Below are 19,675 nucleotides of genomic sequence, written 5' to 3' on the forward strand. Positions count from 1 at the left end.
TTTCACAGTGAATGGTGTAGGGCTACTTCTTGTCAATGATTGATTTACTCATAAACAGTTTGAGATCATATGCATATAAACTAGACAGATTTGTGCTTTAAATTTCAAAGTCTGAATGAATGAAATTTTCATTAACAAACAAAAAAACAACACACTCTTGCAAATCAGCTAGAACTCCAGGAAACAAGAAGCCTCCTGATAACTCAGCTATACAACACCTTACAGACTCAAAAAAACAGACTCTTACAACCAAAATGGCCTTTACCATATAACTACTTGCACAAAACAGCAGTATCTATAAAGCAACTATATCAATTACACTCTTAAAAAAAAAAAAGAAAAAAAACCAAAATCCACCAGCAAAAGAAATCTATACAACCAAAGATTCTCAACAACACCAGCAGACCTTCAACTTCTGCAGAAGTTGTGACCAGCAGTCTACTCCTTTCAAAACACAACCGAAAACACTATTCAAACAATTTATTAAGCACACCCACTACTTTCTTTCTTTCTTTATTTTTTTTTAAAAAATGAATAAAGGGAATCTGAACAAGAAGACCTTCACCTGGTTCAAACATAGCAATATATAAAAGAAGAATAAAATGATAATCACGAAAGGAAATGCACTCTAACAACAATAAGAGAATCACATCTGATTGTGTGTAAGAAAAATTTCAAATACATAGTCTAATAAACCACTCAAAAGCGTAAAACAACCGTTTTTCATTAGTCTCTAGGGATGCCACTATGGAATCGATGACTTCATGAAGCACAAGAGGCTGCTCCTTTCAGGAAGAGGATTCAACAAAAATAGGCAATAAGAAAGGAAGCATACAGCTGGCCATACTGCCCATGCGACTTAAAAGACGAGTCTCTTTTAATTTTTTTTTTTTTTTTGGGTCGCCTTTCCAATTTTTTTCCATTTTCTATTAATGAATTGTTACAATTGTCCAGACGATCGCGCAAGGATGTGATCTGTGGAATCCCCAATACTCTTGGCTGCATCCAGGATACATGCACTGTTCCCTCAACTTGATCAATTAGGCCCTCAATCAGATGAACCTGCAATAAAATTCTCTCAGTGGTTTGTATTGAATCAAAAGTTGCTCCACAAAAATTATGTAGTTGGTGAGGGGAACGAAGTGCCCTTCTTTGATGCAAATGGTGTGAATAAGTTTTTTTGCAATCCGTAGATAATTTAATGAGAAACATATAATGTTAAAAGTGATTAAACAAAAGAACTGATGTTGCAAGAAACATGCCAAGTAGGAAAGTCGCAAAGGTAGTAAACATTCACAAAGCATTTAAAGATCAATTACTCTTCATTAATATTTCAAGGGCATGGGGACTTACAGAAAGGCTCTTCATAAGAAGATGCTCCACCTCCTCGATAGAAAGTTTTGTGCGCTCTACAATGATACTCAAAGGTATAGTTCGATCATCAGATGACCGACTGCAAGGAAACATGTAGTAGTTAATCAATTATGCCCAATTGATGGAATTAGACTATAATTTGTGTAGTTCATGCCCAATTGATGGAATTAGACTATAATAATATGTTAAAACAAAGATAAGACCATAATATACCATCACAGCTCATAAATGTTCGTTTTTAAAAGGAAAGGACCCCTGGAAAAAAAATTGAATTTCTACGTGCCTTTGGATAATAAGGTGGTCCAACAGGAAGTTTTGATAGTATCCAGTCCTTGATATCTTCCACTCCATGACCATATTTTGCACTCACAGGTATAACCTCATCTACATCTGTAAATTTCTCATACCACTGCAAGGAACATGAAATTTAAGCTAGGATAAAAACTTACTGAATCTTAAATAGTGAATGCACTTATACAGGACAAAGAAAATATCAACTGAGCTCCGACCTCCAGTTTCTTTGCAATTTCACCCGGTTTGATCATGTCTTTCTTATTCAAAACCAGCAAAGTGGGTGGCTTATCTTTGAGGATTCCTACACCTTCTTCCAACACTTCATCAATCTAAAAACAGGAAAATGAATTAAGGAAACAACACAAACTTTGAAAAAGAATTCTGCAAACAAAGGAGCATACTTTTTGGGGCACTTTACATGCATCAACAAGGACAAGTACACAGTCTGCATTGACGGCTGCGCTTCGAACATTCCTCATCATCATAGAGTCCAACTTGTGCATTTTCTTCTCAATAACACCAGGTGTGTCATAAAGCACCATCTGCAAGCAAACTGTATGAGAGCCAGAAAGAAATGCAGCCCAAAAAAGTTAGGAAGTTATCAACACCATATACTCCTTTTGCAGGGATCTAGAGCAGTACTCATGACAATATCCATAAGTTGACTCGATGCAATTTTCCTGTCAACTAGATATTGGAATTCCATGATAAATACAGTGTTTTACAGGTCAAAGTTTTCCGCAGCCTAATTGACATTCTGGACATTCTATATTCTTTCTTCATTCATCTAATTTTTCATTTATTATATATTATTGCAGTCAGTACAACGTATGTTCTTAACATGAATGAAAGACAACCAATAAAAATTATCCACTAAGACTATTTGAAGTCAGTATGTATATCTGCAAAAAGCTTTACCTACTACCAATAACCCTGTATTAGCTTCGGAAAGTCCCGTAGGACATTAAATTTGCACAAGTGCAACTATCAACAAATACTCAAGAAAGTTGAATAAATCTTTTTGGCATAATTTATGAGGGAAATAAAGTTGCAATGGCAACCAACCAATCATATTCCTGTTAGTAAATATGAACACACTCATCTTATGGCTAAGATAACAACAATCAGAAAACAGAATCAAGATTGAGTTTCACTCTTATTCTAAAGAGGCACTTATATATGTCCTAAACATGACAGAATCAAGCTTGTCATGTTGACTCTGACTTCAACCTTTAGGCAGATGGGAATAATGTAGCAGAACACCTTATTTGAAGGGTGAAAATAGATGAGAACGACATGAGAACCACTGAGGAGTAAACCACCATAACACCTATGTTGTTTTGAAGGGTGAAAATAGGTATCTTCAAAATCATGAATTACTGAGGGTCATCACAACCACTAGATTCGTCTATATGCTGCATACAGAAGCCTTTTGAAAATTACAGAAGCAGTTACTAATTTGCTTACAGGAGGGATTTGTTTCGTCTTTGTTTTCGTTTTTTTAATTGATTCTTGTTGGTAGGCTGCAATCCCGTAGCCTACTTTTTTTGCCAAACTTAACGTAGCCTTTACTATTTAGATTGAACATAGAAAAATAGTTGTACTACCAAATTTTATACTTCATTCTTAAAAGTGGAGATTATAATAGCAGATCTACTTTATGATAAAAGCAATCTCCATAGAAGTAGTTGATACTACTTCTACTGGTGTTGATGCACGGTAAGGAGTTCCTTTGGAACCACTTGATGGTGGAGATGGAGAGATAGGTGGCTTTAAATCCTCATGACTAGCAAAATCAAATCAGCTCATAAAGAAACTGTCCAATATCTATGATTCAACAGAAAAGTATCAGAAATGGCTTATGCAACATATAATGGGCAGGATGAATATCTGCTTACACAAAATAAGGAGAGAGGGGTTGCCTCGCCATCGCTTTTGCACTGGAATGCTCCTTCTCAATGGTAGGGCTTGCTTCCTTGGATTTGACAGTCTTAGATGGTGCTAAATCAGGCCCAGCTGCAGCACCTGGATCCTGATAACACCAAAAGAAAGATAAATCACTGCAGTGTATGAATCGCAGGTAGTAAGAATGCACATCCAGCATAGTTACAATTTGCATCTAAGCATAAACGGATAAGCACTATGTGAGAAAAAATCACAAATTCACACTTACAATAAGTTCTTTTGGTCTGGAAATGAAGTTAAGTACATAAAAGATGTCTCTTTAGCATTTGATCTTTCAGTTTCACTATTTTGTCAATATAATTGAAAAGTTTTCTTCCTTCTGGGTACAACATGCAATATAAGCTGAGTAAAGTTTTTCAACTTTAAGAAAGCAATCAACATATAAAACATTCCCTAGCAACACAAATCAAATTTGGGAAAGAAAAAACGAAACGTATGATCCAAAGCATCATTTCCAATTCTCTCTTTAATTCCTTAGCAAGTATACTTGGGAAAGGAAAAAAACAAAGGGGGAATCTTTGAGAAAAAAAAAAAAGAACAAAATCACAAAGAATATGGACTTTCAATTATATCCCAATCAGCCAAGTAAACTAAACATAATTTACTATCTATTGATAAATTATTCCATATTTTTCCATATCTGTTTACATTTGACCTTAATTGCCGATAAGATGACTGGTCACACGTTATGATTCTACTGAAATTATAAAATGTTTCAACCTTGAAACTGAGAGCATGCAGCAACTTAGCTATCACCTTTACAGCTTTTATTGAGTGGCAGGACAACATTCAGAGAGCTTTAAATCATTTTCCAGTCACATAAACAGGGCCTTGTTGAATACTGAATGAATTGAATGATACAATACATAATCGGTCAAAAAGAAAACATTTTTAGGAGTTGTGCTCATGGCTGAAATATTATTGCCAACTTGGGGAAAATGTACAGGAAGAATACCTGAAGGTTTGACACCTGGCCACCAAATAAAGTATCTTCCTGTGAGAGGGCAATATTATGGGTTTCCTTGTAAGCATCAGTGGGCCGTTCCATGCCTCCAGGTCTCACTATCTGAAAAAAGACTGTTAAATGAGTAACCAGACACCACAAATCCCCATATTTGTCAAACTTATCTGCAGTTAATACTATTAACACTCACAGTGTAGGGAAGTCCACTGGCTAGCAGTGCTTCTTCTGCCTTCCTTTTCCAAATCAGAACCCCCCAAAACAAACTATAGAAGCAGAAGAGAAGGACAATCAATAAAAGAAAACTAATGAAGAAGTATACATAGAGTACTTGTCTTTTGTTGAAAACTGAATTATAAGCAACATACTGCAAATTGTGAGGAGGAAACTTCTAGACTTACTTTAGAATAGCAGCAGGAAAGCCAACCTTGTTTGTTCCCAATGAGGTAAGCAAAATGAAGTGTTTAACTTTCGCAGCAGTTGCTGCACAGCAATAGAAGTAATAAAATAAGCATTTCCAAGCTTAAAGTAAATGTAATTGGTTGACTTAATCAAGTTCTGTCCTCAAAAGGAAAAATCAACTGCATTTTCCTTCCCATCTTCCCAAATAATAGATTTCAGGCATACAAAGGAGAAAATAAAGCTATTTTTTGGCCTGCTTGAGTTCAGAAACCCTTCCATGTCAAGTACAAGGCATGTCGAAGCATGATGATTCATGAGAAGGGGAATAAATATACAAAGTTCAGAAAACTTAAAACTATGGGTTCAAGGTTATTTAACCCATAATTACAAAGTGAGAGAATTATGCAGATGTTGGCCCTTGTGTCAATTATTTGGAATACCTGATGTAAGCAGAAATCCACAAGCGAAAACCAAAATTCATACTGTAGACCATTCCACATGTTCAGCGCTTACAAAAACCATGCACCCACCATTCCACACTTGCAAAAACTATACACCACCATCAGCCAAAAAACATCACTGCTTCCAAAAAATTCTTGTAACATGTACTAAAGCATTAGCTGAACAAAAAAAGAGCAATGCTTTCAAAAAAACAAAACATCATGCTCAATCGCCTATTCAAATAGGTGGAAACCCGTATCCTGCAGCAAATCAACTTAGTAAGTTAGCAAAACAAAAAAACCGTTATAAGTTATTAAAGAATAAAATTAAAATATAAAAGAAAAAGGAAAAAGGAGAATGACAATGAACAATGTAAGTTGACAATAGCAGGGAGCTTCAAGTGTGTTTACCTTAATAAAAGCAGTTTCCTGCGTTCCAATTATGCGATCATATTGAGTGTCAGTTATTGAAGCCAATGGAGCTTCATTTGTGTTCAATTCCCTTTCTTGAATTTCTTGGCAAGCCTTCAATTTAAAAAAGATACCAAATGTGTTACGATATGCTTGAAATGTTTGTATGCGATCACGCGTTTAGTAAGAATAAGTGAAACACTCATAAAAGGAAGAAAAATAAGCAACCTGATTTTTTCTCCCCTTCTGGTTGGCATTGTTGTGACTCTGATGTTTCTTTTTTGTTTTTGTCACGACTTTTTCAACTGTAGACACCATTCTTTTGAATCGTGGCTTGCCTTTACATTTAACCGCTATAGGACTAAGAACCTTAGTACTTTTCACTACTACACCATCAATGCCTTCATTACTTTTGGAAGATGCGCATGGAATATCATGGGAGGGTGGACTGGGTTCATACTTTGAGCACTTGTATTTCGCTAGCAACATGTCTATACAATGCATGGCATCCATGTAATGGTCCTCACTGGTTGATGTAAGCGTTGCTAATTCACTACATTTTTTCAACAAGCAATCATATCTTTGGGCATCAGGGTTGCAACTGAAGACATTATAACTACTCTCAATAAGAGTATATGCGCGCTTCAAATCCTTTCTCCATCGGTCAAGAAAATATTTTGTGGGCAAAGATTTCACTTTCTTTAATGTCAGTACAGCAAGGGCATGCCTACACAAGATTCCTCTACATTCAAACAACCCACAAGTGCATTTAACTTCACATTCATCTCCATTAAAGTAAACACAAAAATTCCGCTCTTTTGTGTAATCATCAACTGTTACCTCATCAGATACTTCATAGGTAGAAATTGCACCTTCACTTTTAATAAGAGAGCAATTGCAATACATCAAGCAACTAAACTCCTGACGAACTTCTTTGAACTTTGCATTGGTATAAAGTTCTTGAAATTCCTTCTCAATAGAAAAATGAGATACACAGGGAATGGTGGCATTAAAAGAATTGAAATCAGCTACTTTCTCATTCTCAACCTTTCTCCTCAAAGCATTGTCAAATTGGTCAACAAATTCCTTCAGCGTGCTTCTGGAGTTCACATAATTATCAAAAAATGCATTCATACTTTCACTTCTTTGTGTAGTTTGCATTCCGGCCCAAAATGTATCTTTTAAATACGCTGGTATCCAATGAGCCCGCTCACTATATAACCAACACAACCATGCATTATCCCGAAGATTATACTTTTCCAGTACACCTTGCCAACTGTTATCAAATTCAACACAAGTTTGAGAGTCGTAGATTGCACTTTGTATGGCACTCTTCAAGCCACACTTGTATTGAGCATGTGATCCTAGCTTCTCTGGGAATTTTTTCATAATGTGCCATAAACAAAATCTATGTCGGGCTCTAGGAAAAACTTTTGCAATTGCACTTTTCATAGCCTTATCCTGATCTGTTATTATTGCAACTGGAGCTTGGCCGTTCATGCATTTCAACCATGTTTCAAACAACCAAACAAATGTGGTCGTATCCTCGCTTGATAGTAATCCGGCCCCGAAAAGTATTGACTGACCATGATGATTCACTCCCACGAAAGGAGCAAATGGCATTTTGTATATATTGGTCAAATACGTCGTGTCAAATGTAACCACATCCCCAAAATACTTATATGCAGCCCTGCTTCGTGCATCAGCCCAGAACACATTCCTTAGCCTAGAGTCGTCGTCCAAATCCATCACAGCGTAGAAGCCATCATTCATTTCTCGCATTCTAGTAAAGTAGTCGTAAAGTACTCCAGCACCTCCTTTGCCAAGCCGAAGATGTCTTGCCTTGTTAATAAAATTTCGACAATCTCTCTCCATGAATGACAGATTCTCATACCCTCCACCTTCAACAACAAGAGAGTTAAAGTTCTTACTCACACCTATCCCAGCTATATCGTTTAATTCGAGCCTTCTTTTCACATTATCATCCATCCTCCTATAGCATCGAAAAAATCTTGTTTTACTAGGGCTTAAAGAATGATTGTGGTTCACATTAACAGTAGTCAAACACCATGCTCCATCCCTGAACGATGCATTGATCTTGGCCTTACACCCAGTTTTCGTTGTCGGATTAGGCTTGTGAATATTAATTGCATCAGTTTGCTTCTTGCCATAACGAGCACATGTGAGGGTGACGTACTTATGACTCCCGTCTGGATTATTTTTACCTCCTTTAGATGTCACCCCAAACCCCGATTGCTGAGCATACCGCCTATAATATAGTATTAGTTCTTTTTCAGAACTAAACTTCATTCCTACCTCCGGTTCTGCTTCTTTCTTATTGGATTGCACATCATTGTCATCCTTGTCTACCAACTCTAAATCACAGACAACTTCATTTTCATCTAGATGACAAAAAAGAAATACAGTTACCCAATCAACATTTCGGAACAAGATTGGAATCACAACATTTACTAAATGACAATCAACAACTAATGAATAAAATTTACTATAAGAAAGAAACTCAATGATATTAATAAAAGAGTGTAAAGACTAACTAACCAATTTGAGGGGCAACTTCAAGGAATGGCTCGTCGTCATTTGGAATCTATAAGCAGAGAATTGTTAGGTTCATAACAACCCCATTGCCAACTTTTAACATGTAATATATTCTCTCCTTTAAAAGCAGAGAAATACTACACTTACCAAAAGTTTCCCCTAAAATTGGTTTCCAAGTGATATGTCACCATCCCATAAGATGGTCAAACATTTCCCAAAATAATAGATCTTATGAAATGTTAAAACATCATTTGGGAAAGGAATTTTATGGAGAAATTTTAGTAAGTGTAGCATTTTCATTAGAAGCAACATATAAATACTTTACATTGAGAATAGGGATGTGAAACGATTATTAAATTGGGAGGGTGGGGGGAACATCTAACATTAATACCTGCATCAATTGCTCAGGCATTACAGATTTAGATCCCATCACAAGTGGTAATGAGGCAGGAGGCACTAAAGCTTCACCAATGGCCCCAACAGTGTGACTTTGTGTATTGGCTCCTGCGGAAGTTATAGTGAGTACAAAATCATCACAACCAAGAGAGGATGAAAATATAGATGGTCACACATAAGCAGGAATCATTTAGGTTGAAACTGAAAAATATACCATCTGCAACCATATGGTGAAACCTTCTTTTCTTACTTCCATAAGAATCCTACATTGATTGGCACGTTTTCATAAGACAACAAATAAAGAACAACATATCAACAGAGCAATGTAAAGTTAATGCTATAAATAAATATTTCAATCATTACGGCGTATGCATACGTAAAACACCAAACTGATCAATTGAGAAACCAAACCCTATTGATGCATGATATAATGTACCTGTTTCTCATTATTCTTTTCAATTGCATCTAATGTACCCTCATTATCACTATCAACACTATTAGCAAGAGGGGAAGACAAACAATGTGAAGCACTGTCATTGCATGCGCTTCCAGGAGTTCCCATGGATTTTTTAGTGCAAACTCGATCATTTCCATAGGGGCCCTTCCCTTCCAACTCTATATTGACATGTAGTGGGTTTGGAGTCTACAGAAGATATAGGAAAAAACTTAGAAGACAAATTCATAAACTTTACAATATTTATACGCAGCAGCGATGTGCTTAATCGTGTCACACGTGCAGCACGTGTTTGCATTGTAATATATATAAGTGACTAGGATTACCATGGTCATATTGCAGCACGTGTTTGCATTGTAATATATATAAGTGACTAGGATTACCGTGGTCATATTAGGATGAGTATAAACTCCCCATGGAGGCAATAAACCAGGGTATGGAACTGGCATCCCATATGGTGGAACTGGCATCCCATATGGTGGGATCAACAGATGCTGAAACATCACCAAGAAAGAAAATAAGAACCTTATATCCTATACATAATGTATGCATCTACATGATCCAAAGCATAGCTATAATTCACCTGGCTTCTTGATAGATAGGGGTTGGGAGTTGTAGAAGCAACTGTTGAGGCAAAAAATGGGGCCTGCGTAGCTCCAAGATAATAATAAGCATAATCAAGAAACACTGGGTATCCGAAATTAATCCATATAAATAATGAAAAAAATTCATAGTCATAATGATTTTTTTGGTTCTTTAAAAAAAACTAAACTAAACATATTCTTATCACGAACCTGCAAGGAGCTCGACCAATCAAAATAATGCGTTGTTGGTATTTCCTGAAAAAGTAAATGACAATACTTTAAAACACCTGAAAATAATAATAATAAAATGTAAAAGAATATAATTAGGGTGTTAAGAAAAAGACAAGGATACCTGAGCTGAAGAAGATGGTTTGGAAGGATTAGGAGGCTTGCTCTCTTCCACTATCCCCATCAAGTTGTTTCAAAAAAAGAAACCTTCAACTTATGCCTTTTATGAGAAGATCACTTATATCCGCAATAATATCTATATATAATCGTCTTAGTTGATAGAGTAACCAAAGAAGGTACACTAGAAAAATCTAATACAACACCTTGTTTGGCCAACCTGCAAACAAATTTGCATCCATAAATGTCAAACGAATAAAACATTAAAACACTTTATTTCCTTACTGGGGGGTAAGGAAATAAATTCAAGGGGCTGCCTCCAATTTTGATCAAAAGTAAACAATTATGATGGAATGTACATGACGCACCACATTTCTATTGAATCATGTATCATATTTAGAAGTGTTTCATGCTTCAGTAAGCATTAACAATACACAAACGTTCAAAATTTTCTACCATCTTTTTTGTTTTTGTTTGTGTATTCTTTAATGATTTTGAGCATCCAAAGCAAGCTACAATGATTATAACTCAGATTTACAAATAGCACAAAATCATTGTCTATTTCCCAGCCTAGAAAAAAATGGTTACATTTGCATTACTCTCTCAATGCATGTTCATTAACAATTTCTCAATATGGGATAAAAATGGGCACATAGGCTTGCTCCCTCACTCACTCCTACCCCACGATTAGGCATTAATCTAAAACACTTTGGAAACACCTAATATGATTGCTCCATGATTGTAAAGATGATGCCACTGAAAGTTAGACCAATCATTGATCTTCGCATGCAATATCTAAGCATATATTTGAACTAAGGTAATATAAAAAATAAAAAAGGAAGAAAAAGAAGAAAAAGAAAAAAGTAAAACCACTCTGTGAATAAACTAGCACATCAAAGTATGAAGCACAAACTAGAAATTCCAAATTTGGTGATAAGCCACCACATCACAAACCACCTCCGACAGGCTACCAAATAATGCAAAGCAGATGACCATATATAAATATATATAAATATATAACATCCGGCTAAATCTAGTAACAAATTAATATTAAGTTCAAGCCTGTACCACATCATGACTCAGACTAGAAGCTTTGCAACCACTACCTTGAATTTATATTTGGTCAACCATGCAGCACCAAAATTAGGCCTACAATTAAGAGGAAGTGCTTCACTTGGAGCTTCTGCAAAAGCAAGTTGTATCTGATCAAAAGAATGACCTTTGTATTCTACCTGCAATGTTACAAAGAAAATTTCAGATTAGACTAATGTAGTTTACCTGTGTTCATAAACTTATGCATTTATGCATACGTCCAATCCAAGTGCATGTATGTACCAATATAAAGATGGACATAAAAATCTTAATGCAGCAGTCAAGAGAGTGTGTGATACAAAAAGAATGACAACATTGGAGAATTATTTGTGAGCTCAAAATTCACCGTATATATATTTTGCGATTTTTTTCAGGGCCAACCACTAGAGTGTTAAGGCTTTGAACTAAAAGTCTCAACACTTTTTTTGTTTCCAAGAATTTTAGGAGGGCCACGCCCCATCCCCCTCCCTCCAGTAGTGTCTAGGGGATATTCTTCCCTCTCTTTCTCAATCAACTATCAAAACTTTTCACTGGGCTGTTTTCAAAATAGTGAATGCAACTTTCTCAGGCAGTTTAACACCCCATATACTCTTCCAAGGAAACATAGCAATGGCCTCTCAATAAACCATAATTAGACATACAAAAAACCTTACATTGGCAGCCAGCCTCCACAATCTATTCTCACACAACCCAAAAGGATAATTAAAATGCAGCAACTGCAACAAAGAATCCATTGATTCTGACTCCCAATACTGAAAAGCTACATCGAAGCATAGATTCCAATATTTGCCCCCTTGTCCCAAAATACATAAATATGAGGCAACAGAAACATCCTAATCTCAGCCAAGAAAAACATATCGAGAGATAACTTCTTCAATGCCACCTCCTGCACTATACATCATGCCAAAGACAAACTATTATACCATCCCTTACCAAATTTAACATTATTTGAGAACCTCACACATTAGTATAGATTTTTTTTCGATTCAATACACAAAATAATGGGAATCTGCTAGGTGAAAACAACTCGAGAGTCATTACTTAAGAAAAATATGTTGGCTTTTAAGAATGCCTCACTATTGGTACTCAGCTAAAATGTCCAAGACATAGAATATAGAACCAGTTCAAGTAAATCGTAATACTATGAACATGAATTCATAGTTGCTACTTTCAGTGCCTACTTGGTAAAATGATGCTTAAACAGATCTATCCAGTTATACTAAATTTAAAGTCAGGGAGAACATTTTCTCAACAGATCTAGAACCAAAATGGATAGAATATTTCTGTCCAGGTTCCTGGAGAATGATTGAGGGTATTTTGATCTGCGTTTCAAACAAATTTCAGGACAAGAATAGCAAAATTTTGAGCAAAACATTACAATTCTGTAAGACTCAGTTAGCCCTGTATTCAAAGTTCATGATCTCCAAGATTCTACAGCAGCAAGAGGAAGGTCAAGGTAATAAGCCATCTTGAAACAGTCAATGAAACAGCTTTTGTATTAGTTATTTAGTTGGAAAGGAGCATATACAGAAATTTATTCAATGCTCGCTCTACTCATGTTAGGTAAGCAATGAAGTATCTTGCCTCCTCTACTTATATCTTTTAAATGGTCAACAGATCCTGCATGGTGCCCATAATTTTACGATGGACCCTAAATGAAGAGATTCTTGTCAAATTAGTCAAGACTCTAAAAAAAAAGAAACCAAAAAATTGAACTTGAGAATAATTATGTGAACTGACACTCTAATAAGAGTTGGTGTGACAAGATTCTCTCTCTGCTATTTTTCACTTGTTGCCGACATCCTTTATAGATATTTTCAGTGAAAATTTTGGATCAAAGGCCTTAGCAATTGTTTGCTACGAATGTGAGCTATTATTTGAGACGTCCATTCTCAAGCCATTTGGGATATCAGTTGCTATGTCCCTGATAAGCAAGCCCCTTTCAAGGAGAGATAAAATGGCTACTCCGTTTCAAAAGTATTTTATCATCCTCCAAAGCCAAATTTAGTCTTCAGCCTGAGCACTTTAACTGATCCACTTTTCTTTTTTTCATTTCCCAGTCACTTGTTTCATGAATACAACTGGCACTGCTAGAGAAATTGAATTTTGGAAAAGGACACCTAAACGATATATAGACGTCTTCATTCGCTATGGAAAAATGGCTAAAGGCACTTCTCATTCCCTAAAAGCCTTGATGGATTAATGGTCCCTATTTAGAGAATAGAAAACAACACATTCTTAAGCTTAGGTATACAAGCCAAGCACAATTTTAAGAATGTGATCAGGTTGAAAAAGCATAGAGATGTGTAAATATTGTCATCAGCTAAAGATAATCATGGTATCTAATTCCTAATTGCACAAGTGATCTGCCAGACAAGAAAAAAGCGCCTACAAACCATATGTCTTCAGAAGGAGAAAGAAACAAAATGCAGAGAATCAGCATTGGAACTAAGTACAGCGTCACAAACCTACAGCTTCTAAGATGAGGTTGTGTCTGATTTGAGTTGTCAAGGGTGTCTAGCAAAACTAAACTGTCAACCACATTTATTTTTATGAACAGACCATTCATAATAATTCCAGTAACAGTATGGCTAATTTTATCAAGCAAGGGTGATCGCCATATGGGTAGAAAATCTTCCACACGGTTCACCTATTCAACTATATTCAAATCTAGAAATTGACTGATACAGCAAGAGCCAAGGCAATACCAAATCACACCAATAGAAAGTCCACATTATCATTTTTTTTTTCTTTTCAAAACAGAGAAGAAAAAGAAAAGCATTTTCTTACGAATAGAAAGAAAACCCTTCTAGGTTAAGAGGTTCCCCTAAACTCAATCTGGTTTTCAACCAGTCACCCTCGAGTTGATAATCTCCAGCATGAACAGCCGCATCTATTTACATCATACCAAAAGCTGTATATCAAGAAACTGCAGTATCACAGGTTCAATTCCTGATACGATGCCCCAATTTAAAATAATTTAAAATATCAGTATCGATGGGTATAGATGGACGAACCTCAATTCCTGTCGGCGGCGGTGACGGTGGGGAGAGGAGAGGACGCACGGTGGAGAAAAGGGGTTGGGGAGGAAAAATGGAGAAAGGAAAGGGGTCGGTCGACGGTGGGGGAGAGGAGATTACGGCGCCGGTTTCAGTGGGATCACGGAGCCGGCGCCGGTGGAGAGAGTTTTCGGTGGAGGGAGAATGGGGTGGAGCCGTGGAGGGAAAATGGGTTTTGGGGGGAAATTTTTTGGGGGGGGGGGAAGACGATCGTGTCTCTCTCTCTGGGCTCGGTCGACGGTGGGGGAGAGCAGACGACTTCGCCGGTTTCAGTGGGACACCGGAGCCGGCGCCGGCGCCGGTGGAGAGAGAAGTTGGGTGGAGGTGGAGGGAAAATGGGTTTTGGGGGGAAATTTTTTGGGTGGGGGGAAATGCTGTCGTGCGTCCTCTGTTTTGATATTTTTTTTTATAAAACCAGAGGCAACGACGTGGCTGCTGCCACGTCAGCAGCCACGTCAGCGGCGTGCGGTACTGTTCACGCACGCCGCGTAGTGTAGATCATTACTCGATAGGGGATTGTCACTCGTTGGAGTGAACGTTCAAACAGTTTTTTAAAATATGTGATTGGAGAAGAGGTAATCTTTGAGTATAAAATTATATAGGGTAACTATAATACTATTTATTTAAATAAATGTATCAAACTATTTAACTTTGTATTGAGTTTGTGGGTCATGTCAAAAATTATCGACTATTATGTCATGTGTTGAGTTCGAGTCGTGTTGAAGTAAGTGTATAAGATTATATAGGTCAATTCGAACCCGACATATTTAATTAAACCGGTCAAACTTTTCAACCCTAATGTTTTAATTTCCTATTAGGTTCGTGTGGGGTTAGCGGGTCGTGTCAAAAATTATCAACCCTAAATCGGAGGGTATTAATTTTTATTTATTTATTAATGTGGTTTTACTTGCGTGCTAATATGTGAGCAAGTTGTAAAAGAGTGATAATATCATTACTCACTGTTCAATAGTCAATAGCCTCTAATAAAAGAACCTATATATAAAAAATACAAATAAATTAAAAGAAAGAAAATGCTCTATTTCCTCCTATGGTCTCTCTCTCATCATCAAAGTTTTTAAAATTGCCATTACATCTTTAGGACCATATGGGTCTCATACATTGTCCCATATATCTTTTTGTGATTTGTAAAGTAGGAGGATGAGAGAAAAAGAGGGAGGGGGGGGAATATGTGACATGTTTAAAGTATGTATTATTATTTAAAGCTAAAAACGCCCCAATGGAGAATGTTGTCATTGATGAATGTTAGATGAAGGATTCAAACTTAGGCTAACAATTTGCATCTAACTAATTCTATCTCATGGTTTGTAAAGATGCTCAAAATCTGGGAAATTTAAAGGATTAATAGCAGGTTGGCTTTTAAAATAGAAATAATTAGGGTGAATATTACATGTGTTTATCTCCTCAGATTTGTCTTTTTCCTGAAATGAGATATTTCTTTGCAAATTTGATCTTCAAATGACCACTCAAGTGAGTATTGAATAGATAAACTTTCATTCATGTCTACATTCTGTAACTAAAAGTCAGCAAAATTGGAACTCCTTGGATGAAAAAGAAGGTATCTCAACCGATTAGAGGGGGAAATAAATAAATAAATAAAAAAGTGGGTACCGAATAGCAAACTTTCAGATCTACATTCTCAACCATAAGTCAGCAAAATTGGAACTCAAAGGCATGGGAAAAAGGGTATCTCAATTCTCAACCACCTTGTGCTTCATTGCCAAAACCCCACTTCCACCCATTTAAAGAGTATGGGAGCAACCAAACTCATGAATTGAATGGGCTGAAAACTACCTATGTGGCGGGCATCGGTGTGGCGCAAGGACACGTCTACACATATGACCCCAATTCGAAAAAATCTTTCCGGCCCATACGTCATGGTCACCTTTGATTGTGAGTTTTGATTTGCTAAAACGGATTTGAAATACAATCTAGAATGATATTTTGTTATTGGGTGCTTATAATTGTAACGATCCCAAATAAACACATTTGAAAATGACTAGTCAAGCTGCAATTCAACCCAATAAGGAACCAATGTGCGATCATTTACTGATTTACTTTTACTCTCATAAGTTCTTTTATAATTCGTACATTCTATGTAAATTATTCATCTTTTCAATGTGGGACTTAAGTGTTACAATAATCATTTTGTATCATATATATATATATATATATATAAAGATAAATACTCATTGTATCCCTCTTCTATGTTTCAATTTTCATGCATTTTGAATCCCATTTCTTCTGAAAGAATACTTGATCATTCTTCTTTGTGTTTCATTTATGAAATTATTGTAGAATTGTGCTTATTGATGTTGTAATCTTTTCAACGTCAACTTCAAGCTTCAACTAAATGGGATCATGGATTGGGATGTGATACATAAATAAATAAGCAGGCATATGCTGCCGAATATTATGTCGCTGTAATGTAAATCTGATGTTATGGGAAATTAGAGTGTGACCACAAGTGTTTCAACGAACTTCAACCACAATTCCAGAAAATGCCTTCATTGGTCCATGTCCTTGAAAATCAAGTTTTGCACATGGACCTTGATGGCGAAATTTTTCCAACTTTTCTATCGACGGGAATTAATTTATTCTTTTTTAACCCCAATGACTATGAGTGATTAATCGACTTCTAAAATTCAAGGAGCTATTTGTCAATCCCACAAACCATAGGGACAAAAATGCATTTGTCCATAACATTAAAGCAGAAGTCATAATTTAAGGTGGTAATAAAATTTTCTTGTCTTTTGATTTTTTTTTCAGGTTTTTCTTATAAATTTAGGATTTTTGTATTTTTAGGTTTTTCTAGACTCGGACGATTTATCTCCCCCCTTCCCATTTTTAGAATCTTCTAAGAGCATTTACAACAGGGTTTTTAAACTAACTTTTAAGTTAAATTTAGCAATTTTAGTGCTCATAGATCTTCTAAAATAACAATTTTCCTAAAATTTGCTACATATGATAGTTCACTGTAGCACATTCTAAACATTTTTTATTCTTTCTTTCTTCTCTCTTCTCCCTCTTCCGCTCCCTCTCCCTCTCTCCTCTATCTATAATAAAAAATAGATTAAAAGAAATACTTAAATAAAGTAGACTGTAAAATCGATAGTTTGCTCGAGTTCATTGTAAAAAAGTAGTAGTTAAACTAAAAAAGTTGATTTTGAGTAGCTAAAAATAGCCATCAATTGCTGGAGATGCTCTAGTAACCTAAAACTTTTTTATCCATGCCAACATTTTAATCTATATAAAAAATTGAATTGAACGTTTTTTCATATATTACATGGTTTGAATTTATTGTTAATTGTTCTCGTAAAAGGATTTATTTATTTTTTTTAATTTCTTGTGGTATTCATAGATTGAGAAAAATGCTTAAGAGGTCCAAGACTATGAGATATCATTTTTTTATCAAATCATTCCTCGAGGTTTTTATTTTGTAAATTTACTCTTTAAGGTTCCAATCTTTATCATTGGATCATTTTGTCAAAGTTCTGTCCATTTTTTAACCTATGGACACACCGGCTTAGTTTGTAAGTCCTTTATATTATAATTTTATCTCAAAAGTTGACGTTACTTTTAAAATTTACATTAATTTTAAAGAGATAAAAAGAAGAATAAAATGCGATATATATCATTACTCACCTCGTAATGCAAATAACCCGTCATCATTGTAGTCTTAAAAAAAAAAAAAAATGAAAGCATAACACCCAAAACGGTGCATTTTTGTTTGAACCCAAAAGGTTTTCTTTCTTCTTCCACTTCGTCGTCTTTCTCCCTTAATCCTCTTTTGCATGTCGCCGCTCGCCGTGAAAACTCATTTCAATTGAATTGGTGCCGTCGTGCGTGATTTAAAATTGACAAAATTAATAAAATTCTGCATGAATATATATATATATATATATAGCACTTTAGGTTGTGCTTGGCAATAGAATGGAAAAATTGAGTGGAACGGTATTATAATAGATTTGATTGATATGAGAGAAAAAAAAAAAAAAAAAAAAAAAGTAAAAATGTTTTGTATAAAAATATAAAGAAAAAAAATATTTTGTAGTATTTTTTTATTTAAATAATAATAAAAAGAGATTGAAGTGATGTAAAAAGTAAAAATATTAAAAGTAATTTTTTAAAAAAATAAAAATTTGGGACTTTAGATCGTTGGGTCCGGCCCTTCCCCAGACACAGCCTAGCAGTTTAGTAGCCGCCGGCCGACTTGTTTGACCATTTCCATCACGTATTGTTTTTTTCCTTGCTACTTTAGGTGACTAGGTCCGTCATTCGTGTCTCACTTTCTTGTCATTGCCAATATGAATATGCGAGAAAATAGATTAGAAAAACAAAAAGGAATATGCGAGAAAAGAAAAGAAAAATCCATTCTCAATTTTCTCCATGTCATTTGTTGCTCAATATAAAATCGGATAAAGATTTTCAATAATATGAATAATATATTTGAGAGAGTTGATTCACCTGCCTGAATAAGAAGCATGCCAATTAAAATATATTTGGGTAGATATATGATATAAAATTTTATTTTACAGTTTTCAATAAGAGTTTGATATGTCAGTTAAAAATATCAAATGCAACAAAGAAAAGAACCCGTATCTTTAATTTAAATTAATCACATGATTTTTTTAATTTGTTCTAACTCAATACTCATTGCCTACCACTGAACTTTCTACCTACCTCTAAGCCATCAACATTGGAATCTCCAAAACCAACAGAGATGCAATACAGTGACTTGATGGTTTTATCGATGAGTATTTTATCTATTAAACATTTTGTTAAGAGAAATAAAATTATTTAGTGTGAATGGTTATATTATTTTGTTAAAACACCAAATTCATACTACAGTGTAATTAAAGTTATTCTTATAAATTTTATAAGAGTACTCTCAAGATACATGTAAATTTGAATCCAATCGGACAAAATCGAGCCACTGTTTGCCATCAAAAGCTACTTAAAACTAATTAACACAAATTTTGGAGTAACTCTAGAAGTCTTTCTTATGTTTTTCTTGAATCCCTCCAAGAATGATGTGGCTATTAAAATCACCATTGATCAAAATTTAATAGTGATCAATCACAAGCCCAATGGTGATTTTAATAGCCACATCATTCTTGGAAAAACTCAAGAGGGACACAAAATAGACTTGTAGAATTACTCCAAATTTTGCTTTAAAAAATAAATATGCTATAGTGTAATAAAAATACTATTTTTTTGTAAATAAAAGTCTTAGGTGATAAGAGGTCATATGCCCATCTGTGAATAGAGTCACAACAACTATTAATGGGGCCTATAACCTCTTGCTACTTATAACTTTATCG

At 35.3% G+C, this 19,675-nt stretch overlaps 2 protein-coding genes across 10 annotated transcripts; both read right to left on the minus strand.

Annotated features, from left to right (window-relative positions):
* Nucleotides 1-1,656: 1,656 nt before the first annotated feature.
* LOC132172201 (GTPase ERA-like, chloroplastic) lies at nucleotides 1,657-2,175 on the minus strand (the record flags this gene model as incomplete). Its single annotated transcript, XM_059583662.1, is given in 3 exon segments — nucleotides 1,657-1,783; nucleotides 1,884-1,997; nucleotides 2,087-2,175. Coding segments are annotated over 3 exon segments (295 nt in total), but the record flags the coding sequence as incomplete, so codon positions are not given.
* A 1,397-nt stretch (nucleotides 2,176-3,572) lies between these two features.
* On the minus strand, nucleotides 3,573-14,693 carry LOC132172200 (protein FAR1-RELATED SEQUENCE 6-like). Of its 9 annotated transcripts, none has more exons than XM_059583656.1 (18): nucleotides 14,292-14,693; nucleotides 14,065-14,167; nucleotides 11,289-11,414; nucleotides 10,190-10,402; nucleotides 10,048-10,092; nucleotides 9,837-9,899; nucleotides 9,637-9,747; nucleotides 9,236-9,442; nucleotides 9,014-9,062; nucleotides 8,795-8,907; nucleotides 8,407-8,452; nucleotides 6,076-8,249; nucleotides 5,848-5,961; nucleotides 5,437-5,697; nucleotides 4,996-5,077; nucleotides 4,788-4,860; nucleotides 4,589-4,699; nucleotides 3,573-3,700 (listed from the first exon to the last, which is right to left on the minus strand). In XM_059583656.1, the coding sequence occupies exons 4-14, from the start codon at nucleotides 10,247-10,249 to the stop codon at nucleotides 5,671-5,673; spliced, it is 3,009 nt and encodes a 1,002-aa protein (XP_059439639.1). In that variant the 5' UTR covers nucleotides 10,250-10,402; nucleotides 11,289-11,414; nucleotides 14,065-14,167; nucleotides 14,292-14,693; the 3' UTR covers nucleotides 3,573-3,700; nucleotides 4,589-4,699; nucleotides 4,788-4,860; nucleotides 4,996-5,077; nucleotides 5,437-5,670. The 9 variants fall into 9 exon arrangements, with proteins under 9 accessions (XP_059439639.1, XP_059439636.1, XP_059439638.1 ...); XM_059583653.1 differs by having other exon boundaries at nucleotides 14,065-14,188; XM_059583655.1 differs by having other exon boundaries at nucleotides 14,065-14,203.
* Nucleotides 14,694-19,675: the final 4,982 nt, after the last annotated feature.

This window comes from Corylus avellana, chromosome ca2 (assembly GCF_901000735.1).
Source record: "Corylus avellana chromosome ca2, CavTom2PMs-1.0".
NCBI classification, from domain to species: domain Eukaryota; kingdom Viridiplantae; phylum Streptophyta; class Magnoliopsida; order Fagales; family Betulaceae; genus Corylus; species Corylus avellana.